At 31.7% G+C, this 27,618-nt stretch overlaps 3 protein-coding genes across 6 annotated transcripts in view; 2 read left to right on the top strand and 1 right to left on the bottom strand.

Annotated features, from left to right (window-relative positions):
- Nucleotides 1-7,900, bottom strand: part of LOC131849169 (discoidin domain-containing receptor 2-like) — a 57,775-nt gene extending 49,875 nt beyond the window's left edge. For all 3 annotated transcript variants that reach the window (XM_059199172.1, XM_059199174.1, XM_059199173.1), the window contains exon 1: nt 7,635-7,900. The gene's annotated coding sequence lies outside the window, so the exon portion shown is untranslated. The remainder of the gene's footprint in view (nt 1-7,634) is intronic.
- Nucleotides 7,901-8,396: 496 nt separating this feature from the next.
- On the top strand, nt 8,397-16,429 carry LOC131849256 (ubiquitin-conjugating enzyme E2-22 kDa). Its single transcript, XM_059199289.1, has 4 exons — nt 8,397-8,608; nt 12,267-12,419; nt 14,653-15,031; nt 16,099-16,429. The coding sequence occupies exons 1-4, from the start codon at nt 8,546-8,548 to the stop codon at nt 16,101-16,103; spliced, it is 600 nt and encodes a 199-aa protein (XP_059055272.1). The 5' UTR covers nt 8,397-8,545; the 3' UTR covers nt 16,104-16,429.
- A 4,878-nt stretch (nt 16,430-21,307) lies between these two features.
- Nucleotides 21,308-27,618, top strand: part of LOC131849211 (bestrophin-4) — a 56,166-nt gene continuing 49,855 nt past the window's right edge. Inside the window, exons 1-2 of one of the 2 annotated variants that reach the window (XM_059199227.1) lie at nt 21,308-21,405; nt 22,542-22,992. In XM_059199227.1, the coding sequence (XP_059055210.1) occupies nt 22,922-22,992 (71 nt within the window). In that variant the 5' untranslated portion in view covers nt 21,308-21,405; nt 22,542-22,921. The remainder of the gene's footprint in view (nt 21,406-22,541; nt 22,993-27,618) is intronic. The other variant, XM_059199226.1, reaches the window with a different exon arrangement.

The raw sequence follows: 27,618 nt of genomic DNA, 5'->3' as shown, positions 1-27,618 counted from the left end.
ACATGTAGTTTCAACATACTAATGAATAATGGAGACAATGCATTTGATAACACATTTGTCGCAACAATTCTGCTTAACTGACCTTAATGTCTGAAATGATAATAGTTGGTTTAACTGCAGAGACAACTGGACGGAACATAAAGCAAGCACTATTTAGTAAATCATCTCTCGTATCATAAAATAATACAGACGTTGCACTTTGCAATTTGCATACGAGTATACCTAGCAGTTTGTACTATTTACATGAAAAAAAAAAACAAAGGCAATTTTATTAATAGACATAAAATTTTTTAAATGTCGTAAAATTATGATGGCTTAGGTTGTTTAGCGGTTATGCACGTCTTACTACTTCCCATGATTGCTGGTTGTACCTTGTACGCTACAAACATTTGTATGATTGTATTTGTATGATTGTATTTGTATGATTGTTTTCTATGTATTATTATTTATTTACAAAAAAATGTAATCGTAAGACAAGCTCTACTTAACTTGGAACTAGGTGGCGCTGTGTGAATTGTCCTTGTACATGCGATATTGCGATAAATGCGATATTGTATGTCTGTAACCTTTTCATGACAATGATATTTAACATAAAGTTAGATTGCATCACGAGATCGGATATACTTATCTCAAATCTTTTGCTTTATATTTTGTCCAGTATATGTAGTTAGCAGTAAAACAAACGAAGTCGCTAATAGCTCATAATTTTTGTTTGCGAACCGATTATACTAAATCATGTTGCTTTCATTTCAATCCATTTAATACATAACTAAATAGATAATAAAAGGTATGTACTAAGAATAATCACGAATTTTCTTTTGTTTCATCTGGCTGTACATTTTTTATTAAAAATAATGCGTACACGTTGTATATATGTGTATTATCAAAGTAAAATAAAAAGTTGTTTAAAAGTTTTGGTCAGTTTGTTTATACGTTTGTCCATAGTAACGCCAAAAACGGCTTATATAATTAAAATGCCATTTCCGCTGTTTGGTAAAACATTTATTATCTGCAGATTCTGCCAAACTGAAGAGGTAACGCCACTACACATCCTATGTGATTGTAGCCCACTCATGCCTAAACGAAATATCTCAATTAGAAAGTTTACACTCTTTCCCGAGGAGATAAAAACCATTACTCCTAAAAATCTCCTTCAATTCTCGTCCCTGACGGATCTAGGTAGCGAACTCTGAAAAAAGGGTGAGCACAAAAGATCTATGTAGGTCGCAGTGCTACAGGTGCTACAAACACCTGACAATAGCCCAAAAAACCTAATAAAAAAATTGAAAAAAAATGTTTATTAGTAAATTGATTGAAATAAAAAATTATTAGTAAAGTGATGATAATAATAGAACTATTATCTTCACATGCGTTTTTATGATTGAGGTTAGATAAAATGATAAAATTTCTATTACATGTTTTTTTACTTCGACTACACAATTGTAACATATACAAAGTGTTGTTCTTTTTATACACTAGCTAACCCGGCAAACGTTATTTTGCTATATAAATTAATTATGTATCGACCACCAAAAGTAGCAAATTATTAAAGTAATGACATCGGCTATTAAAAATAGAGGTTGATGGTAGAAGGCTGAAAATTTTGGGTTATATGTAATGAAATAAGGCATTAAAAATGCCGATTCATAAAAACTTTGTTCTAAAATTAAAAATGTGGAAGACCACACTTATCATTTAGTTTTTTTTTTGGAAGAATAATGTCCTGTTTTCTGAACGACTGAAAATTTTGTATTGTCTTAGTTAACTGTACATTTTGTACGGATAGTACAAAATTTCATAAGAGTCGATCCAGCCGTTTCAGAGACCATTTAGTTACATTGTCACAGTAGAATTTTGTATATTCGAAGAAAAAGATTTAGAGACAGAATAATCAAAAGAAATACTTATAGAAAATCATATATCTAACATACATATTTTACAATTAATAATAGAATACATACAGTTGATATTATAAAGATGGTTGTATTCATATTTGTGATACTAGAAATATGCTTAACAAATTTTAATTGCAAAACGATGTTCAATGCGAGACAATAAACGGAACAAGATGTCCCAAAGAAGGCGTGAATAGTAGAATTTAGTAAACCGAGACGTATCTATATACTGTACAAGACTCTCCAGAATATCCAGTCTTATTACGCTTTTTAGTTAGCGAACGATCAAATTCCCAAGAGCGCGCCCAAAATTTTGAACTACGTTATGAAGAAAGATATAGAGCAGTTGTAAATCACAACACATATTTGCGTGTAAGAACACTCACAGGACAAGAGGTTGGACTGCCTTTCTCTAACTCGAGCCGGGAGTGAACCAATAAGTTCCCAAGAAAGCTACGAACTAAATTAAGCGCAGCGAGGAGCGAATTATTATTCGCAAGTGTACTGAACATATTGGATTTGTCCAGTAGCTAATGACCGTTAAAGCACTTGCAGTTGGACCATTCACCTGTATGTATGATTTAAGTGGAGACGTTTTTAGGTTCGCGAAATAATCGCGAAAAAATACAAATCATCATCGTCATCATCATCATTAGCCTACTGCAGTCCACTGCTGAACCTATATAATAATAAATATAGTAGGTCTCTTCCAAGGCACACCACTGAGCACGATTTTCAGTCCCTGTTATCCAGTTGAAACCCGTAATCCTACGTATGTTGTCACTACATGTATGTAGGTTCCGAGCGTCCTAAGCTCCGGTTGCCAATTCGCGGTTTATACTATTCTAGAATTGGAATTTGAAATAAAAATATTATATATTTCTTTTTCTTTTTCCTTTTCAATATATTCACCTGCTAACCTAATATATTTTTAAAAAACTGTATTTTTGTCTGAAACCTATGTTGAAACTGCAACTATCGCTTCTTCAACGAAAAATTTCTTGCCACGAAGTTCTATATCAAGTTTGTACCTAAACTATAATAATCGCTGGGACACAGATAATGACTGAAGGGTAGGTGATCCAAAATTAAAAAAATCACTTTCTGCAGGGCACCTACTTCAATACAGCTATTGTGTAAAAGCGTGTTGCCATGCATATGCAGAAGAAGGAGACTTCTTCAATTTTCCTCTTACAATTTCTCTAATGCCTACTTTAAGATTAAAGCAGTTATACACGTTAGTCTTTTTAATCCATGTACAGGATAACTTCCGAGTTCCAAAATAATGCGGCCAAGATTTTCCTAGCCCATGTGAAAACATTTTTTGTACCATGATGTGTCTCTTTGTGCTACTGCATAGTCTTGATTACTCGTGAGAACACTTCACGCGCTAATGTTTTTGAAGCGGCATAAGTATTTACAGCATGTATCTTGCACTGCAAAGGAGATCATAAAGAATTTTAAGAATTGATAATCCGCTACTCCAAATATCTGCGAATTGTATGTTCTTTAGCCAGGCATTGTCCAATTACTTCAACTACAAATCTACTATTTTTTCAACTTTTTGAATCATTTCCCTAGTGGCCACGTCATTAGACGTTCTGGCCGTGATTATCTTTAATCGAGTTTCTGCGTTTCTTAAAATTTATACACACCCAATGTACGACACCTAGTTAAAAAAAATAGACTTCTAGTAAATTTTATCTGGGTTTTACTGGCGTTTGTTTCTTGGTTTGTCTATGTCACAGGACAGAAAAAAGTAGTAATTTCTTTTGGGTCAATTTGTTAGCAAAGTTATTATCGAATTAGTTTATATTTGTGCTTTGACAAAAAATTACGGAAATCTTACTCGAAAATTAAATTATTTTGAAGACTTATTAAAGATAGAGTATTTTACACGAAATATACTCATAAACCTGTCGTTTAGGAGTATATTTCGTGTAAAATACTAACCCATAATCACAATAATTTTGTATTATACATTTAATAAAATGTACAAAAACAATAAAAATATAATATATAGGTCGATATCTATATAGAAAAATAACATAAAATATTCCTAACAACAGACAGTAAAAATAACCTATCACTATCAATACTAGAATGAATAATTAAGCCGAAAATAATGGGATAAATTATTCACAACGAAAAATATTATGTGTTGCACTTCGACAATGCAGCTGCGTTTCATATTTTTAGTATCAAAATGCCAATTTAAATTATCCATATCCGTGGAGCACTTATAATAACGACGTCCGGATAATGTAAATTGTTTTTCTATAGATATTTTTTTTCTGCAACATATAAACCAACAGCTAACCTGGGGTAGAGATTTAACATCGTCGCTAACAAGAGTTGTTTTAAAATTTACAATTTGCTATTTTCTTTGAAATATTTGAGTCACAGTTACAAGTTTAGATGTACATATTTGCAACTGCAAACATACAATCACATATCTGTAATTTTCAATCTATTTCAAATAAGAATTGTTAGCAACATAAACTTGTGATAGATAATTCAACCCATGGTTATAATATACGTACGTATACATTACAAAGATATATTTGAATAGAGACAGTAACTTTCAACTAATACAGCGAATGAAATGCAAAATATATTCACATAAATAAGAGGTATGCAAGTTCTTTGTCAATTATACCTAGGTAACTACGCGACTACATGATCTCAACGAAATATAGGGGCTCCGCTTTCGAGATACGAGTGTTAACCACTCCAAGCTCAAAACAAAAGGGGTTGTTGTAGATAACAATAGAATGAGTGTATGAAATCAAGGTCTGGACTGAGAAGTCAAGGTTTATTTTAGTATATTGTAGAGACTATGTGCTGAATCGACAGGTACACGTGTTATCATGTATGTGAGCGTTATACAAAGCTCATAAAATTAAATGTCCCTCTGTAGCTATACTGATACCGCCGATGTGCTGTTTTCGCTATTAGGACGAAACTAAACGGAGGAGGATCTTTTCACAGGTACCAAGCGGCGTCGCATTATTGTAAAATGGTGTTGTATATTGAAATTGGAAAATTGATTGTCAGCAATATATGTCTACGTTGTTCAGTTAACAATCTTAAAAGGAAGTTTGAGAAACTTTTCGTCGTTTCAAGCGTATCATTGGTGGGGAAATTAAAAACGATCTTCAACGTTCTATAGATTACTCCTTATTTCCCTGCCAATTTCTGCTTCTAAAGTCTACTTCAACCTCTTTGGTTTGAACTTGGTGTAGGTCTTCTCCATACAATCCCAATGAAGTGTCCTTTGCCATAACCACTGAATCTTGGCAATAGACTTGAGGTCATTGCTCCATCTAGTACACAGTTTCGCAAACATTGTGCCGCAGCACACTGGTGTATCGTGGTCATTAGTTAGAGTGCCGCGGAAACGGAAAACGAAGTGGAGCCTTATCATCATTTGCTCTAAATTTTGATCGCTCAGTTAAAAAGGCACAAATTTCTCAATAAACATTTTAAGTAAACGTTGGGTTTTTCTTTGATGTGCCATTAAAACTTCTTGATTTGATAGGTGTACCTTAAGTACAAAAAGTTTGCGGAACAGTTACGTGTTATTACTTTTTTAATTTACTTACGTTTGCGGCTATATCAGTTATTTTAATTTAGTTACTCAGAAAATGATTTCATAATGGTGATCGTTAATACTTTTAGAAATATCCTTTGATCCTATTAATTAAGGAACTGTTATGTTGCTATTTTTTATAGTACCTGAGATGTAGTGGATGAAACAGTCAGAGACCGTTTGCACAAAAAATATTTTGTAGATCCCCGAAGGCGCTTGGTAGTCCCCGACCGTTACGCCTGACCCTCACGTCACGTTACGGAACCCTAACTGGGGTGGATTACAGGAGCGGATGGACGGAACAACGCTTACGCTCCCACTCCGCCGCCTGCTTTTGCGATAGCTGCAATATTGCTGCTTCTGAGAAGCAGCTATATCGCAGCTAGTTCTTTACTGTGTGTAGTGTAATTTCACTATCCTCAGCAACGTTATGTAGCGTTTTACAATATGCTAATATGAAAGCTGAGGTTTTCTTTTCATAGAATTCCATACAAGACTTTTTTTGAGGTTTGTGATTACTACATGCAGCCTCATTTCTACAGTTCATTCCGTTTAGGTCCAATAGGAACTGCTACAAAGTTCCTACATACATATTACCTAACCTTCCACCTTTTTTCTTTCCAATATGGTGGTTTTAGATTGAGGAGATTGTAAATTTAGTAGAATAGTTAGTCGTAGTAAAGGCTGTTGTCATTGGAGTCAAAGCAATTGGAGATATTGCAGTTTTAATACAATAAATGAGTGGCTACTTTCATTGTTTTAGCTACCATATTACCACACATATTTAATGTGCAGTGGAAGGTATCATTTTTATAACCGAAGAGGAACTAATGATTATTATTCAAGCTGTTGATTTACCAATCCTCAACAAAGAATAAACAACAGGTTTTGTCGCAGTAATAGGAATTTATTATGTGTTTTTAGGGAACTGAGTATTAGATTACTGCTAGGTCATATTATTCTACATGGTAAACTCAATATTCCCAAAAGGGTACCCTCTATTCCTTCATATACATGATGGAGAACAATTTTAAATACTCATTCTGCTCATAAATACCGTTACTAGTTTTTTCATACTTCATCCTCTTCTCTGCATATTATGAGGAATTCATACTCTGGGTGGGCGTGTTTTTTTTATTTTATCAGTTATTCAGTTCTTTCTTTTACTTCCTTAATTATACTGTGTACTGTTTGTGCTTAAAAATACTGTGTATACACTTAATATATTCTATTGTCAGTCTCTGTGGTCTAGCAGATTAACACCACTTTATTTTTTATGGTGGCACATTAGATTTCTCATATGGTACAAATATACATTCATGAGTATAATTGTCTCTTGGGACTAGATGGGACCGTGTGGATTGGTCAGAGTTATTATTATTATAAAAAAAACAAGTTTATAATAATATTCACTTTCGGTGTAGAATAAAAATAATAAATCAATAAAAATATTTTTCTGTCAATATTACTTTCAGACCATAGAAATGAAATAAAATATATATTTTTAATTCAATGGCAATAATAATGTCTGACTAAAAATAAACATATTACAACTACTTGACTAGGCTACATTTAGCTACTGAATTCCATATATTATTATTATGAATTTTGGTTATTTAATAAATTATATTTTAAAACATTTAGTCCATAAATTTTCATTTTAAATTTACTTCACATGCATATAAACTGAAAGTACTAAGTATATTCCAAAATAACATCTTACTGTGTTAAAAATTAATATATTAAAGTTTTTAGTAAGAAGCAAACAAAAATGTTTCATTTTTGTACCTCAAATATCATGAAAGTGAAATGAATGTAAGAGGCATCCGTTCAAAATTACTACGCTACGGTGTATTATTAGTAAACAAATGTCTCAGTTTTCGATTTGCCTCCAATATTTTAATATTACGACAAAAACAAAGTTCGAAACAATTAACGAAAATATAAATAGACTAATGTATCACTCAAGTAAAAGAAAAAGAATGCTGTCTCGAGATCAAGAAACGTACACTTGACTCCCGTTAGGCCTTAAATTATTTATATTACCGAAAACTGATGAACAAAGCGCTTTCATGAAAACATAACAAAAACAATAACAACTGAAAGTGAATACTGTTCTCGCATGCATATACAACCAAGTAACGCACCTTCAAGTGCCAGTGCCAGGTACATAGGTGGAACCCGGTGACATGGGGAGAGAATTAACATAACTTTGTCCTTACACAGTTCAAATCACAAGCCATAATTCAGTAAGTTAACACTAAAGGTCTCTTCACGTTAACTTCAGTTCGGATATCACCATTCTATATTCATATTTAGTTATAATATTACGAATATACGTTCACGGAACAAAATAAAATAATATATCACCTACAATTAATCGACCATAGCATAAAGCCCTGTGAAGTGCGTTTCCGAAGCCGACGACAATGATACTGTCTATGGTTTGATGTTGAGTCTCGAAGAGGACTTGTGTGGAATGAATTATAACGAATGAACGAATGAGTGAAGTTTTATTGTCTCTACGAATACAATTTTGAACCTTCACCATAGACCTTTTGTTTTATTTTCAACGGCAACACTTAACAGGGTATTACTGAAGTGTATTATGTTACTGGAAGACTGCGTATTTCATATCGCCTAATCTGAAGAAAGTAGAAACCTAATGTTATAAATTATTAACTATAGTTTCATCGTGATAGTACCTCAATATTAAGAATATATGTATTAAATTGTCTCTATATAAGAGATTCCTAAAAAACTTTTATATAAGAAACAAGTTTTGTTTTTGCTTACTGTTCGGAATTGGTCGCTACTTGTAATTTATTGACTGTAGACTTATTCTATCTTATATTTTCAAGTCAAAAGCTGATAATTGTTATCTAAGCATACATTCATTCTTCGATCAATAATTATGACTGAACAGCTTGTATCCATGATTATGATTAATCAAAAATAAAAAAAAACTATTTTTTTCTGGTCACACAGCTTCCGGTTTCTGTTCTGTCTTCAATACTTGCTCGTTGTCTAATAGTCGAACATTTTAATAGTGAAAAATATGGCTAATATAGCAGCGCAACGTATTAGAAGAGAAATCAAGGAGGTAATGAAAAATGAAGAGGTAAGTACACTATTCTCCCATTGAATCTTAGTATGTAAACCGTGCCTTGATAACTGGACACTTACTTGCATATTTTGTATTTTTCTATGGAACATCGATCAATGTAGTACAAAGTACGATATATTATGGTCCTCATTTTAATCCAAATGTTCATAATATTCATGTGGATATTGAGCCATTCTTCAAGCCAGTTACTAAAACTACAGTGATTCAGCAGGTTTTGAAATGTCACTTTATCTTTTCTCCTTAAAAATATTGTTTCTACTAATGCGAGAATCTATCTAAACCAATACAGCCATATATAAATAAAAAATCCAAATATATGTTAAATTTTGGATTGTATGTAATTTTTGTACTTATGTACCATATTTTTAACAGTAGTAACGATCGATAGTGGAAAGTGTATTTGCAATATATTTAATATATAGTTACGTACTTTATTACCCACTAATGTTGTGTGTTAAAATATGTATCTATTTATTTAATTAGTCTTTTTTTTTCTGACTGAAATCACAGGTCATAAATAGTAATCAAAATGGATGCCAGGTGCTAGGTACCTTTGTTACCTAGATTATAATATAATTAATTATTTTATAATTTATAAATCCTATGTATATAACATGTAATTTATTATTGCCTTGCCTTTATCTTCTTCATTTGAAGCACTTTTAAGTCACAGTTTGAAAAAATATATGAGCTGTAAATAAGATTACTGAAAACAATAGTCCCTATTATATACTTACTGAAATGCGTATTTCTTGACATATAGACTACTTTTTAAGAAAGCACCCATTTTAGTACTTAGTATATCTTTCTCCTGAGATTATTCAACAGTAACACAACACAATATTATTACCACTATATATTATATTATATATATTGTTTTATTAACATATATTACAAAACAATATAAACATAACTATCACAATCTGTTCACATTCATGTCCATAGGTAATAAAAAAAATCTTACTGTTAATGTAAATGGAAAAGTTCCTGAATATGGATGGATAGATGGATGGTAACAAACATAACTCTTTCACACAAAAACCACTAAATGAATTTTAATGAAACTATACAGTAATATAGCATATCAGATTAATAAATAGGCTATAAATTTCTTGCAGTTGAAACTGCGGGTACTGCTTATATTATGCGGACAATACTTTAACACAGGGAATCAATAGATATCCAGACGAACAAATACAATCAGCATCATTACTAAGAATAAACAAACACTTCCAAAGTTCAATAATTTCTACAGCAAAAGCACTTCGATTTACCTAAATGCTAATCTAATAAGTAGTATGCCAACTAATTTTAAAACAGAAATAAGAAGAACAATAATGTTTAGTCACATTATTATATTTCCTGTTACAAAAAACTTGATAAAATATAATAAATTAAAACCAAATTTCCAAAATATATTTATTTTTTAGCTAAAACATTAAAAATCATAACAATTCCAAATACTAAACTGGATGGTGGTGAAAAAAATGTAATACAAAAAAAATTACAATCACAAGCGGCTAAAAAGTCCTTCCTAACATGAATAAATAATTTTTTAATATTAAATTTTTCCTTTTTTTAAGTCAGTTGAAATCAGTAGAAATTGTTTACTTCTTAGATTTTAAGTGGCCTTTTTTATGGATGATTATGGAATGGTGCAATCGCCTGTGCTAATAGTTTACGCTAGCGGGGCACTAGTGAGGAGTAAGCCCATTGTGACAAATTCACCGAGAATTTATCACAATGGCTTCCAGGGGGAACTGTGTGGAGGTTAACCTGACATGATACATTGCTAGCAATAAGATCATCACACCATACAATCGCCTTTCCCCCTAGTAGTTTATATTAACATACCTATAATTTTTTTATGGTTTCCCAGTTATTTTTGTTATTCTGCCTAGTATCTAAACATAGTTTGGAGTAATAAATAAAAACAGTCACCTTTTTCTGTATAAAATTTTATTTAATTTTAGTACTAGTAATATAAACAAATATTTTAAATACTTTCAGTTTAACTAAGTAGGTACAATTTGATGTTTTCATTTCAAAATGTGATAAATTAATCCTATTAACAGTAAATCAATTATTTTAAAACAAAAATAAATAACATTAATAGAATAACTTTGACGATCCAAAGTTACACTAATGTTAAACTGTAGTTTGTCTTTGTCTCGAGATATATATTGACATTCCCTAAGTTGTTAGGTTTCTGCGATTCCTAAATCAGCACTATCAGAAATTAATGTAAGTTCCTCAGAAATAATCTGGGTATGTTTAATGAAAACAAACTAAAAATTAGTAAAGTGTAGGTAATAAATATAGGATTGTTGTATCAAAACAGATATGTTTTAATTGACAAATATTTCACTATAACAAAGACTGACTGGATTTTTAATTTATCTATACATATACATACAATTAGTATGTCTGTTTGTAATATTGAAATAACCCTTTTTTACCACATGTAATTATGGTACATAACTAAAAAGTAATTTTTTACAATTTTTGTTTGTCTGTTTGTTCCGACTAATCTCTGAAATAACTAGACTGATTTTGACGGGACTTTTTTGGCAGGTAGCTGATGTAATAAGGATTAACTTATGCTACTTTTAATTTAGAAATATAAAGTTTAATTCCACGTGGACGTAGTCGCGTGTACGGCTAGTTAAATATAAGGACCTTCCTATGTTATTATATTTAATAATAAGCAACTTCGTCTGCATCACACTTACTTATGTCTATGTGTATTATTCTATTGTATAAGCTTCATTACTCTATAGTTTTATCAAAATTCGTTCCGTAATTTTTGTGTCAAAGAATAACAAACATCCATCCATACTTACAAACTTTCGCGTTCATAATGTTAGTCAGATACATACAATGTTTAATTCAATGTTAGGAATGAAAAAAGTAGTGTATGTACATGAATTTTAAAAATATGCTGTAGAAACATCATTGAATAATTTAAAACTTATCCAAAATACAGCTCCTTTCCACTTCTGGTTACAAGCTGGTTAACCTGTTACCGAGATAAAAACAGACAATAGGGGCATTGCTCGCCCATCTTTAGAGTATATTAATTGATCAGGTCTTTTTATTTCTTTATTAATTCACAAACAGTTTATACAGATAGGTCATTTTTTGAAGGATTATTTCTGAACTTACTTGACACTTATTATTTAAATTTGTCCAATTTATACATAATCTTTAAAATATAACCTATGTGTATGCTAATGTGTCAACTGTATAGTCTCATCAAAATCTATTTAGTATTTTTGTGTGAAAGGACAAAAAACACACTATATTCAACTTTTAGTGTTATGATATTAGTTAGATAGCTTATTTAGCATATATTTTATTTATTTAATTAATTTTGATTACATCCATATTGTGTTAGTAAACAACTTATAAACTATTATATGTTAGTATATTATAATATATAGAGATATGCTCTCAGTTCATATATCTATGTCCACGTCCAGAAGCACAGGGTCCGCAGCAGTGCAATAATGATATCCAGTGTCTCTGGAACAGACAATCTGCCAAATTTGCAATAGTGGTTAGGGGCCTATTAGCGTTAAGAATTTTTGTTCCTTTAAAAAAATTAAATGTAACAAAAACTCTAATCCATTTTTGACGCGTCTTATTTCAGATTACGGGAGCGTCAATCAAATTGGAATTAATAGAAAACCGTTGGACAGAGCTGAAGGGCGAGATCGGAGGACCACCAGATACACCATATCAAGGCGGCACATTTACCCTTGAAATAAAAGTACCAGAAACGTATCCATTCAATCCACCTAAGGTACAGTTCAAGATATATATATATATTTAACCTGCAGACCCGGCCACTCGTTGCTGTGGCTAAGGTTGTAGAATAAAATAATATTCCGACTATAAAATTGAGATGTAAGCTATCCTGTCTTTCAAGTTGGATCGAATTGCACACAATGTACAAATTTGCAATCGGTTCAGTAATTTAGGAGTCCATCGCGGACAAACAACGTGACACGTAATTTTTATATGTAAAGATAATATACCCCTTGACAATTCACATAGCGTCGTTATTAACAAAAAAAATTAATATATTTCCTACTTCATCTGTGTAAACATAAAGTTTAAATTGTAGTGTTGATGAATTTATACTTGGTTAACACACTATGTGGTGGCGGCAGTTTAACAATGCTGACCAGCTGTGTTAAAGCGCAGTGTGAGAAGGGGGGGGGGGGGGGGGGAGAGAAGCAATCCTGGATTTATAAATAAGCCATATATGGCCTATTTAAATCCAGGAGCGGATTTCAGAAGGAGGACGGTCACTTGATTTCAGAGGATAAAAGATAAACAATTTATAAATCCGGCACTGGGGAGTAGAGGCAAGACGTGAAGTTCGTTTGAACTAGTTTTAACTGATTTATGGATGATAACACAAAAATGAAAACATTATTTTATTTAAATACAAGATTCTTTAGTGGGACAGTACTCAATATCTATAAAGTTCATCAACCATACATTTATCTTCCTACAATAACAATATCTGTATATATCATGTACGTAACGATTTATAATATTCCATGTCAACAAAAAGGGCAGCGCAATAATGATAAATAAATGAACAGCAATCAACTGTATATTAAATGGCTATTGATTGTTGTTTGTAGCAAAAATAAATGATCTTGAAAAGTTAGTTTTCCACGGCTACTTTACGATGTATTGTAGGTGAATGAATAGTTTTAGAAATCAATTGGACGAAATTGACATCTTCGACTTTTGACCTTTATGAATGCCAGCTTGCATCAGGAGCGTGCATCACGTGCGCTTCGTCATCGTTGAAAATTACGTATTCACGTTCTTTTTTGACGTAATACATACTTATCGACTATAGTTCGTATTCCAATATTATTAAGACTGATTTTAGGCCAAGATTATGAGATGATCATTATATGTGAAAGATTGAACTACTTGATGATGATGGTTATAAAACGATATTTTTTTCATGATTAATAAAGTTTTAATATTTTAGCGATATTGTTGTTAATTTCTTTTGTCAATCAAATGACTGAATTATCTTTTATATAAGTAAATAGTTCTTGTACCATTGAATAAAAAAAATAAAATAATAGTAAATTGAATAAAAAATCTATTTTTTTATATACGTTGATGACAATAGTGAACGAAACGTGTACAGTGGAAAGTTATGAAAACAAATACATAGAATAAATATCTATAACTTTTATTTATTACAATACATTATATAGATTACAATGGCATAGCAGATAATGATATGAAATGAAACAGTGGAACAAGTGAATGATTTTCTATATTTACAATGCATGAAAAGTGTAAGATTGATATTAAAAAGAGAATGAAAGTAGGAAATAGAACAAATAGCTGCTGCTCAGTTATGCTTGCATAGCCATAATTGAAAGAGTAACACCAACATATATATGAAAGTAAATCGTGAGTATTGCTAGAGAAAGGCTGAAAGCAGGAACAATGCAATGGAAATGTTATCTTTGAGAAGTATATGCAGTGTAAAACGAAAGGTAGTATAAAATAAGACAGAAAGACAATATAGTTACAAAGATTTAAAATAATGTGTGACAATCTTTTGGAAATGATGAAGGATGAATTCATTTTGAATTCATTCTCAATGTAACAAAAGATACATTGAGAATGAATTCAAATAGGGGACATACTACACGCAATAAGAAGGCAAAAAGGCCAAATGAAACTTGTATGTAACCGCTAAACTTTATGAATAGATTGATAAATGTAGAGGAAGCAAATAATAATTTATGAATGGGAGTATTTGGCGTTTCATAGTGTCCAATAGAGAAGCGTGTATGTATGTATATTTAGTTGAAATATTAACACTGGACAACTAACTGGTGATAAAGTTTTGTATTGCTCTATAATTTTATATTTTTATACAATCATGATGATATAACATACATGATGAATGAGATGTAATGCACTAGAAAAGTGTTAAGTAAATGTATAAGAATAAAATATGACTATAAGTAAAATCTTTTTTCCAGATTCGTTTCTTAACGAAGATATGGCACCCCAATGTATCATCAGTGACGGGCGCAATCTGCTTAGACATACTCAAAGATCAATGGGCAGCTGCTCTTACGTTGCGGACAGTACTACTCTCTATCCAAGCGTTGCTTGCATCTGCAGAGCCCAATGACCCACAGGATGCCGTTGTTGCCAGACAGTATAGAGAGACTCCACATATGTTTCAAATGACTGCGATGCATTGGACGAATATTTACGCTGGAGGGCCCACACCCGTGTATGAATTCAATCAAAAAGTTAGAGTACTTGCCGAAATAGGAGTGACCGAGCAAGTAGCACGAGCTGCTCTATCCACATACAACTGGGACATCGAGAGGGCTACTGAGGAGATATTTAGTGAGTATTGTTTGTAATTTTATTAATCTTTATCCACGTAAGTATTTTAAATACATAGCATGCAGGAATAAATTATGTTATTTAGGCCTCCCATCTTTTTATGATCATGTGACAACTCAATATAACAAATAGTCATGTATATATATATATATTTTTTTTAATTATATTTTGCCATTTTTTATTAGACTATAAATTATTATTAAATGTATTACTGTAAAGTTTCATTATGTTCCATTTAGTAGGTTTTGAGTAAAAGAGCAACAAACATCCATCCATCCATCTAGGCAAACTTTAGCATTTGTAATATCAGTAGGATATTTCGTTTCAATAATTGTGCGTAATAAGATAATACAAAAACATACATTGTCTTCCACTTTATTTAGATAGATTCCAATTTACTTTTAACATTGAAGTGCAACTGCTATATAATTTACAATGTATTTCTTTTTCTTTATTCACTTTTGATGTTATATCGTATTAGTTATTTATTATATTTTAATATTCAATGTAATTATTACTCTACGGCGACATGGTGTGCTGCGTATAAGATACTTTATTTTGTTTGGCAGTATTCATAATTATTTTTATATAATGATGGTGAACAAGCATTCAGACGTTTATTCATGTTGTAGTATTTGTAATGACAATATGGAAGGAAAAAAAATACTACAAATATAACATCTTGCTGATGTTATATTTGTAGTATTTTACATTTAATGTAATATTTTAGTAAAGAAACAAATTTTTACGGTTATGCAGAGAATATGTATAAAATTGTATGAAAAGCATGAGTGAATGTATTGAGAAATATAATGAATGTAAAATTGTATCTATATCCACTATATCCGTAAAAACTTGCTTGTTTATATTTGTTATTTTTACTACTAGAATTATTTAAAACATCATTGCCAATTGATTGTATTTATGTAGCATATTGTTTATTGCATTTGAATATAATTCCTAAAGTGAAATGATAATGAAAAACTACGAAAACTACACGACCAACTTTACAACTCTCGTTCTTCTCCTTGATTCCTTAAATAACTAAATGAATAATATTGTTACAGAATAACATGGGGGGGGACCGGTGTCTGTCGCTGTTGGAAGATATTATCTTCGACGATATAGAACAGTGATATGGGATTTTATCGCCGAGTATTATTTATTACTATTATTATTTTCAACAGTCCTCATTCTTCTTTGCTTGTCAGATTCAAAATAAACAATTTGTCAAATGTTTATTGTTGTCCTAATCGGACTTCTGAATTTTGGTTTAGTTTTTTCAAAGTTTCCTTTATAATTTTTATGTTCGATGATAGTCGAAAGCTGCATTATATTATAAGAACTATGCAATAAAGCAGTGAAATATCATCGAGTTTTGGCAATATTCGGTGTTTATTATTCGGTGTTTATTAATATTTAGCTGGCAGACGTTCCCCGGTCATGACGATGAGGTGTGAAGGTCATCACTAGACCTTCGAGTGATGCTTATTTTTATAAACTATTCTTATTATAATTAATTCTATTCTGGCCTGATTGTACTGTGGGCCAGATATCTAACATATATAATTTTATAATCGTGTTGTAAGAATTTTAGAAACGTAAACGTTTGTAATGTTGTAATATAAATTTAAATTGAAAATTATTAATTTTAAGGTCATACACTAACAGTAACTGAGCTTGGCTGAATTAAATTTGCAATGCATGTTGAAAATCACATATTAATTTTTTTATTCAAATGAACTAAACTTATTTATTGAATTATTTTGACAAATAATAATTTTCAACATTGTTTAATTTATCATTCGGTCTCTATATTTTAGAAAACATGTACACAATTTGAAATTTTCAATAACCATATTTCACAATTTTCGATATTATAGACTAGGTGTTAAATTACTGTACTGAATCTCTATGGCATAAAAATATTATATTGAGTATTATTAATATTTGTCCTAACAAATCGAATCTACTTCCGAGTTCTAGTGAAACTGAAAAATATAATAGTCATGTAGTACTTACTTTAGTTAAACATCCGGTTATGTATTTTGCATTCATTCATCAGCATATCCATTTAAGTAATGACATAATTACTTATCTTATAAGTAACGATTATTAAGGACTTTTTTTAAATGAATGAATGTAATAGAATACATTAATGCCCTCTACCTACAGTAACATTGATACATTTATGTTTCGGAATTTGTGATAGAATGCTTACTGGCCGCTTTAGTGACTTATAGCAAAACAAGAACAAATGAGACGGTCATATCACAAAACAGACATTTAATTATTTAGACATTTTATTGCTATTAGGAGTTTTAGGTAAAATAAGATGCCTAAAATATATTCTTTTAATTGTTTTTAATTCTAGTTGGCAGACGACTTAACATTTACCAAAAATTGGGCTTATTACATTCTTATAAATACAACGGTTGTTTGACATAACTTATACACTTTCAAACATATTTTATAATAATTGTAAATAATATAGGTATCCAACTGATTTGTAGTTTAGGCAAGTAGATAGTTTACTCCATAAATATCAATTGTCTATAATAAAGAAGTATTAGAGGAAGCACCATCACATACCTCATTCCTGGGCGGACAGATTCGCGGATAGCGTATAGTATTCATATGGTGATTAGTATTAACACTTAATCTAATGCAGTTACTTAAAAACTTTCAACTTCCAAACAAGGTCAATTTCTTTTTCTACTGAAAAAATTAATAATACTATTTGTTCGGTGATAGCGCCGTCTATTTCATATCATATGGAGCTTTATAATTACGTGTGTTTCACGCAGTCGACTAATAGTAAAGACGCGTGTAGACAGTAAATATTAGAATTATACCTCTTCTTAATAATTTCTATGAAGCTCCGTCTTGTAGAATTGTCGTTGATTGTTTTAATTTTATGTTATATTTAATAATTAATATATCCGCTGTGATTTATCTGTCCATATTTTGGGTAACACATTGAATAATATTAGATGTATTTTCATTTAGGATATAGAAATAGAGTAAGATAAATTCCAATTTTAATTCGAGATAAATTTTTGGTAAGCCATTTTATCTCGACAGTTGGATAATAGGTTTCCATTGTTACTACGTTAAGTCTGTATACTCGTTGCAGTATGTGAGATACATTGTCTTCTCTTCAATATAAAGTACATTTTGCTTTACATTAATTTTATCAATTTCTCGTCATTCAATTCCAAATTTAAGTTACATTATTTTCTAAATAACTTTGTTGTATATCTATTTATTAATTATTCTTTATACGGTGTCCCTATTTCGAATGTCAATAATAACCATTTGGGAATTAATCATCTCAAAATTATCTCAAATCTGAGTGTTGACGATTAATTATTAGTTTTGTTACGATTTGCGGGGCACTTATTTTGAGGTCAATGGTTTATTATAATATATTACCATAATCATAATTAATATAGTTGTATAACATAATTATAATGTTTATCATTAGTATGTAATTACTCTTTACTTAAAATGAACGTGATCGTAGTATGTTTAAGAAAATTATTTTTAAGTTCCTGTTGGCCTTCTCGATTATTCCATTTTATTTTTCGACACAACGTGGCAAGTTCCACTTAGTTAAGATGCGTATTTTACCATATTTAGTCAGTATGAATCGTGTAGGCGCGCAAGCCTTTGAATAGTAATTTTAATATTAAATACTTTGCTGTGTATTCTGATGAGAAAGTCGGTATGTTACATTTAGATATTTGTCAAAATTTGTTTAGGAAACTATTATAATATAAAAATAATATTAATATTAGATTTATGATAATTCAAAACGTACAACGTTGGTCATGAGCTATACCTTCTTTCATGCATGTTAGATATTTAGTCAGCAGTCGGCTACCTTTGGCAGGCAAGGGCCACCTCGTGGCAATATGTTGTTGAGGTGGGCCGTATTTACTCATAATTATTATGATAGGTGTCTGCATTATTACGTAGGTATTATAGGTGTTAAGAATAAGATTCAAGCCGCTGGTTGTACTCAGGACGGCCGGCGGCGGTACTGAGCAATTCGGTTTGTTCAATTGGTACATTTCGGTGTCTGTTTAAAATATGTGTATACTCTGTATCGACGTCATGTTTCTGGAAATGGAAGCACTCATACTTTTTTTTTTACCGCAACGTTTAATATTTTATCAGGGCAGTTTAAACCTCCATTTTTTTTTAATTTTCCGTGACACAAAAAAAATATTTGTCACATAATATTTTTTATTTTCATATTTAACAATATTAAGTAATGCTTTTTTGCTTTTGTTAATATCGGGAAAAAATTGCGCGTGATAGTTTTTTAGTGCATATGTGATATGAATTCGCTATGCGTTTTCTTCTCTTTTAAATCAAAAGAGAAAACATACATATCCTTACGGCTGTAATTCTAAATGGTGCAGTCAGAGACAATACTTTACATGCCCAAGCTGAGAATATTTGAATGCAACGTGAGAGGACGGCCCTGTAGCCATCTCTCAAATTGATAAATTCTTTAGAATCTTAGAAAATTAAAAGAATATTTTTTTAAATTCGTTGTCTTTTGGTGGTAAAAAATAATGTTAGAATTGTAACTCCAAAGTGAAAAGCAATAAAAAATTATATTGACAAATTTGTGTAATACTTAATTGTTATTGAACTTGCCTGTCAAATCGTCGACTTGTTTCATGTCGCATTATTGTATTCAGTATCCGTATGCATAAATAAAAGCTAGGCAAATTAAAATTTTTGTATTATATAATTCCTAATAATTATAGTTTCGTTTTTCATTGTCTTCATTGACGTTATTGAACTCGTTTTACCGATCAGTTAAAACACCTATAGTGTCTTTATCATTAGGTATGGAAAATGAGATAAAACGTGAATATTTCATTAATGAAAAATGTATTTGTACCATTACTTATAAATTTTTAGATTTTTAATTATTATTTGTATATGTATAGTATGAGTGCGGGTAACGAGGGTAGTATTTTGACTTGTAACTAATAACAAATAAATATCGTCGTACATTCATTATTACGTCTTTTATTTTTATAGATGTTTCCCATTCACATTAATTGTCATGGGTTTTTTTTATAAAATTAATTTGGCGAAAATTTCATTAGGCGTTGGCAGTTTACGATACTATTGCATATTATTTGCAATTTTATTCACTCCTCGCTATTGGACATAGATGACCCTAAATTTTAGTTGTTCTTAAGATGCATTGAATTTTGGTTTGTAGGTGAGCCTATTATCAGATTCCGTTATGAAATTATTTCAGTGCCAACGGTATGTAACATCTAAATGTATATTTAGAAACGATATTAAAATATATTTCAGTAACGATATATGAAAACGGCGGCAGTCGTTCGCTTATCAAATATCTCAAGGTTTATATTTGATTAAATGCAAGGAAGATATAAGAATTCCGCACTGGATGACTAATAAATGTATCTATCTATTTGTATCAGTTTCCTTAGTGTAATCAGAATGGCAATCAAGGCCCATGTAATGGTAAGTAGTAAATGTGGCCTATGTATATAAATAAATAGCATTACGGGCATGTTATCAGGTGACACCCGTGATACTACTCATCCGTTGCTATTCTAGAAGACTAAGATGTCATATCTTATCCTGTAATGACACTCTAATTTGCACCCAACAATCGGAACAGCTTACAGCTGATTGGCGGCTGAAATAGATTTTTTTAATAGAAGACTATGGAATGATTCGTCTTCCTGCGCTGACGGTTTACGCTGGCACAGCTTGCAACCCCATTGCTAGCATTCGGTGCGTTGCTAGCAATGGGATTATTCCACATTACTACTAATCCTATTCCCCCCCGGTTTAAATTGTTTTTATAATGGAATGGTGCACCTGCCCACGGTTTACGCCGGCAGAGCACAGTGGAGGACGATAAGTCAGGCCAGTTACCCCATCGTGACAAATTCACCGGGAACACATCACGATGGTCTCCAGGTAGAACTCGAACTCGGTGCATTGCTAGCAATGGGATTAAAATTCTATATTACTGACAATATTATTCCCCGACTGAAGTGTATTAGTCTGAAATACACAAGCAGTATACTTCTGGTGAAAAATTATTTCTTTTTTCGAGGTTCGCTCTATACTCTCAATATTCTATTCAAACCAATAAATTTTTCTACCGTTCCTTAAAAATAAGACAACCGAAAAATCGATAATAATGTCAATGTCATGTTACTTCTTTCACAATACGAAATATTTAATTGATACTGTATTATTGCAAGTGTGTAATTCAATAGTATAAAACGATAACAACTAATTTATAGAGTAGGTAAACCGGCCAGCTCATATAAATGCGAAGACGAAGGAAGCGAAAAGAGGTAACTTATTAGGTTATAGGTTAAATTGTCATGTAAACAAAGTATGTATGTATAAAATAATATGTAATGTGAAAGTTTCTTTCGATATTTGATATTAGGTGATTATCGATCATGCAAATATTGTTTTTTTTTACGGAATATAGTTATTACACAAAGGACATATAGAGTACCTTGTCCTTTTCTAGTGATGCTTCATTCATTATAGCATTGTACCGAATAGCATGGAGAACAGTGCGCTATTCTAACCCATTGGGTAGGTCTCTTTTGTTTGAGCTAGCTTCCGTTTAATAATAAATGTCATATGGGCCGACATTTTGTATGTAGCTGTCAAAACAAAAACAAAATGGATATTGATTTATGTTACATTGATTTGCGTATTAATCATGGTGTTTTTTCATATGCTTACTTTCTTCAATATTGAATATTGTAGATATACTAGAAAGTTATAAAAATGATAAATTGAAATAGTTTGAGTCCTACCTAGGTACCTAACAAAAGTAAAATCGTGATAAAAATAATAAAGAACCACTTTTACTATGCCGTGATTCATAGAATTCATAAATATTCTTTAATAACATAAACTTAATTTTAAGGACTTTGGAAATTGTATTGTATTTTCTATTATCCTACGGTTACATTCCCTTAACACAGAAGAATTAACAAAAAAGAATCTCTGTCGTGACTTTTTGTTCAAAAATGATAACTATAATAAAATTAATTGTGTGCTAGTTACAAATCATTACAGAATAATAGGTACCTATATATAAAAATAGTTTATATGTTTATTGATTTATATATAATCATAACAAGTAAGTAAATTTTGCACATCCGTTAGTTTTAGTAGCTACTACAGAAGACTAGTACCTGCTTACTTACAAAGAATATTTATTAATATTTCTCTTAGTCATTCATATCCCATAAAACGAAATGGTCAGTGACCTCACTTGTCCATACTACCAGGCAACGTTCCCTGTTATCAATGTTGTCGATTCTATTGTTTTCATATTGAGGTTAAAAACCTGACTGCAGTCAATAAATTCCATAATCACTTATTTCCAATCGATAACTAGAAGGCTGTATTCTTTATTAACGCCATCTAGTGGCGAACATGATCAATTGTAACAAACGTGCTATAGAGCCTGCGGGGCTGCGCCCGCGCCGACCAGCGTTCTACGCACGAGCAAGCAGCGAGTAACTTGAGCAACATGCCAGGCGAGGTATCATTCATCAGTCACAGTGGTCGCTGCTGCACGGACGGTGCTTTCGTGCGCCTTTCCTTCATGCAACACAACAATCCGGGGAAGGCAGTGTGTAACACATCACCAGAATGTGACTAAACAAGTGTAATCCTTAGACAATAACTTCCCTTCGCCTTCCCTAGTAACTAGAATAAAAAACTTTTTAATACTTTCTAAAACGTATTTAATTTTCCGCGTGTGTCTCGTTTCAAGCTCGCGCCAACAAAACGTGTGTGTGTATAAATATTAATTTTATAGTGTGTTAAGCTGTACCCGACATGACTATATCGTACGCTGGTGAAGTTCCAAATGGCAGTAGTTTTGGTTGTTTTTGGAGGATCCTTTGCAAGTAAGTAATAGTTATACGGCAGCTTAGAGTCGCCGAACACGGCCCCGGGTCGACGCAGGCGAAACAGCTGTTCTGGGCGACGTCTGCTCATTTGTCATGACGAAACTGTGTGCCGTGCACCGATCATCCGTAACCAAAGCCACATATTATATACAAATGACAATAGCACCTTCATTCTGCCGGATCATTGTGACAAACGTACTCTATACAATAATGTTGTTTCCTATCACAATGTTTACCCCCATTGCCAATTGAAAGTTTGTTGTTAGGAGACTGCGAGGATCAAGATCATTAATGGCGACCTTGGAGTGTGAGCCGAGGTGATGAATGTGTCTAGTACGCCGCCAGCTAATATCGATTCAGGCAGTGATCGTACGATTGGCCCTGGCAACGAAATGTGGCGAAAGTAACCGTGACACATGTGGGTACCTACCGATTGATTATAACTCGATTCGGTCATTAAATATATCGTTAGGCACTACTACATTCTTAGAATGACAAAAAATATCAATTATTAACCGAACATTCTTATTTTCAAATTTCCTATTATAATTAAAATTATTAATTATGAGGTCGCTAGTAATAGGTGAGAGAAGTAGAGAGTTAAATTACAGATAAAAAAAATAAATTTAACATAAGTCATAATAAGAAAAAAAAAGAATACCTACTTTTTAAATAATCTTTAACAGGTATTATTTTATATCTACCGTCCAATTGTAAAAACGGAGTCGAAAAGTGTGGACAATGTACTTTGTTGTTTAACTTTAAAAAACGTTTACTACACCGAAGTGTAGATAGGTAAAATCGTAGTTAAAATAATTTTAAGTACTTCTCAATGGTATTCTCTGGTTTTAAGAGTGGATTCGTCCGAGAAAAATAGTGAAGTGAGCAATAGTATACATACTTCATAATTTTTTTTTTAAGCAGAGTATAATGAATGGTTTCCATTTGTATTCATATTAATATCACTACGAAAATGGCATAAATATATAAATCGAGTTAATAAAAAATACTAGTAACTGAATACCAATGTCTACAAATAGCAACCATTTACGATTTAGTCAAATATGTCAACGTTCATTGACATTGCGGAGTAAAATTATATGATCCATCACTTTGACTATTCTGAACATTTTAATAATCATAACTTACTAAGTAACTAGACAAAGGACTACGTCACAACTGGTACAGTTTTGTTGTTTTCGACACATATTAATCAGTGTTGGATGTTTTTTCAAAATTATCCAACTACCGGATTCTTTTTTCTAAAGCGGGACAAATAAAAACGTATATATTTAGATCAGTCGTATCTGTGAAACAGGAACAAACTGGCAAAAAACGCTCTTAATCTATCGACATATAGAAAAACAGAAATTCTGTTTGACTACTAGAATATGCAGCTGAAATAAGGGTATCAGGGTCATAAAATCCGGTCCCATCCCGAGCGGAATGTTTAATTTTAGGATCTATAACGATTGGGACCTTACGACGTAATCGATAATCATTCCAAGCATATATGTATATCCTTTTTAATAAGTAAAAATCCAGTTCTACTATAGTGTAGCTAAGATTCTGTACCGCTATGTCTAGTCTCAATGGCACCGCCTATTTATTTTGTTTATATTCGCTAACGAATAACCGAACGGTAAACGCAATATGTTACAATGAAAACAAAATTTACTATGAATGTGAACTAAATACACAACTGGACCAGTTTGTTCACCCCGTTACGACACAAAAAGTTATTGTAACAAACCCATCGTTATAGTATATCACGAGAGGACGAACATTCACACACCTACTTCCATCATTGAAGCACTTACATATTACCAAATACTATACCACAGATAACATAATATTACATAGTAGTACTTATTATATTGCAGTACGTTTTTAATTATCGTTCAACATTATTTTCTATTATTTAAATATTGTTATTTTTACCAATTAGGGATGTATTTCTTATTGATAGATAAGTAGTTTACAACATTGGTAGGCCTGTTCATAGACTTGTCAGTTATTAATATTTTTATATTTGGTCACCTGTTCCTTTTGTGATAATTTCACACACATTCGCAAATCATTTCAACTATAGCTGACATATTTACTAATATTTAACCACATTAATTTATGGGAATTGTTGGTGATAAAAGCTGGTCGATTGCTAGCAATGTACAACATCACTTCGAGTTCTACATTTTATCTCCTGGAAACCATCAGTATTAGTTCCTGAGTAATTTGCCATAATTAGCTAACTGATTTGACCTCACGTTCATCCAATCATTCTATTTGTGTATATATAATTAATTACATACTACTACACGATTTTTTTTATGATAATGGAATATTGCTCCCTCCTGCGCTAACGGTATACGCTAGCGGGCCACCAGTGGATATTGATAAGATAAACATGAGGGCAGGTCAGTTAACCGATCGTGACAAATTCGCCAGGAATTTATCATGATGATTTCCAGGAGGAATAATGGGAGGTCAACCTAACCTGATACATTGCTAGCAATGGGGTCAAGAATCTACGACTACATTACTAACAGTCTCCTTTTATTAATGGTAGGGCCATTAATAAATACAACGCAGGTACAATGAAATATCATTACCAATACGTGTGATAATGATTGACCGGATACAAAATAATTTATATCCTTTTTCATCCTAAATCCTATGTGTACGTTCAATCATGATGATTGATTAATACTTACTTTCACATTTATATAATAACTTACGACCCGCCCCGGCTTAGCTCGGATGCATTACAAATCTTTGAATTTCTCGGCTTGTTCCATACTACAACATCCATGTATTATACATATAAGTTAATTATATTGTTTTATACCATGTACCTAAATAATTAGTCAGGAGTTATGATAAAGTATTAACGAATGGGTACGTTAAAATAATCCAGTTAGCAGAATACTGTTTCGACTCAATGGTTTTACATTTTGTATGAACCAGATATATAATACATTAATCCATTATATTTCTGTTAGGCAATATAGTTTATGGGAATTGCTGTAACAACTGTTTATGTATTTATATATAGAGATAATAAAATTCTTACTCACAGTACTATTTGGAATATATATTTGTCGCGACAATAACAGTTACCCTTATATGTACGAGTATGTTCTGTATAGTGATGGAATATTTTTCGTTCTACGCTAGTGTACCCAATACTGATTTGAAGATATATAATACATTTTGACCTAGACATCCTAGCTCAAAATGAATAATTCGGCAAAAAAATTTATGCGTTCTTAGGAGGAAGTAGTAGTAGTAGAAATAGGAAGAATAGACGTGTCGCCGGCATCATGGCCGTGGACTTTTAAAGAGAAAGAATCTTACACTCCTTTCCTTGGCGGAATAATCGTTGGTGTCAGTGCTTTTAAAAAAGTACCAGATATGCAACATTGTAAGCGATAGGCCACTAGTTCCCATAACTAATCATTACATATACCATCAATTTCTGTTTGCAGACCAGTATAGACTGTAAAAAACTTTTAAAACCAAATAGTATTAGCTAATACCTAACAAATAGTTTATAAAAAGACTACAAAAGAGGACTGCGTAGGATGATTTTTAGTTGAATCGGATTGTTAACTAAATGTTCGTTAATTGGCTAATGGTATTTATTACCAGCTGTTCATCAAGATTACGAAGTCTTTTCCAACCTAGACGATTTCGAATATATAGTCACGCGACTAGGACTACAAAGGTCGTGAGTTCAAGTCTGGCTAGCAATAGAAATCTTTATGTAATAAATAATTAACAATCAAATTGTAACGTTAATAAAAAACTGAATTATAATAATTAATAAAAATAGTAGATAAGGAAAAACCTTACAAATGTACTTATCAAGCTGAATTATTGGACATCTACTATTTTTGATAGAGTGTGTGGATCAAAAGGGGAACTTAATGTTATATTATTAAAGGATACAGTATAAATATTATAAATATTAGAATTTAAAATGCAATATTGATATACTGTGATATCTATAGTTATTGTATTACTATAATAGTGGTCTATGACGCCGTGGTGTGCACCAGTACCATTTTCCGTTAGGCGCCCGTCAGCTTGTTTGTCATATAAGAACCTACTAGTATTTACAGATTATCGATTAGCGGGTTCTCGTCTTGCGAGTCGTCTTGTGCTCGATCGGTGTCTTTATGCATATGACACAGTACATCAGTGTTTGTTTAGTAAGTCTATTCTGTACTATTAAACGAACATTGGTTTTTGTTATGGAATGGCAAACAGATGGCCAATTTGATGATAGGCTTTGACAACTCTATGGATATCATAAAATGTGATTATTACTTATTACTTTATTTATATTGAAGATTACTTATTATTTAGATTGTTCCTATTATTATATTAATAGTATTAAGGTGTCATTGCCTTCAAGCTCTGTAGTTTCACCGCCATATCGTACTTATAAATAACCATGGGGTTATTAACACAGAATAGCAAGGCTTGTTATTCTTTAAACTGCAACCCCGCTTACAAAGCTTACTTAAGGATACTTTGTACATATTCTAAGGGTCATATCGTACGTATATACCATACGTAAGTATAGTAAGATGACTACGTACCTCGCTAATTACTATA

The sequence above is a fragment of the Achroia grisella genome, unplaced genomic scaffold, assembly GCF_030625045.1.
Source record: "Achroia grisella isolate CSIRO2021 unplaced genomic scaffold, CSIRO_AGI_Agris_v1 utg640, whole genome shotgun sequence".
Taxonomy (NCBI): domain Eukaryota; kingdom Metazoa; phylum Arthropoda; class Insecta; order Lepidoptera; family Pyralidae; genus Achroia; species Achroia grisella.
The sequence above is the reverse complement of the archived record's forward strand: the minus strand, read 5'-3'. Positions and strand labels throughout refer to the sequence as shown.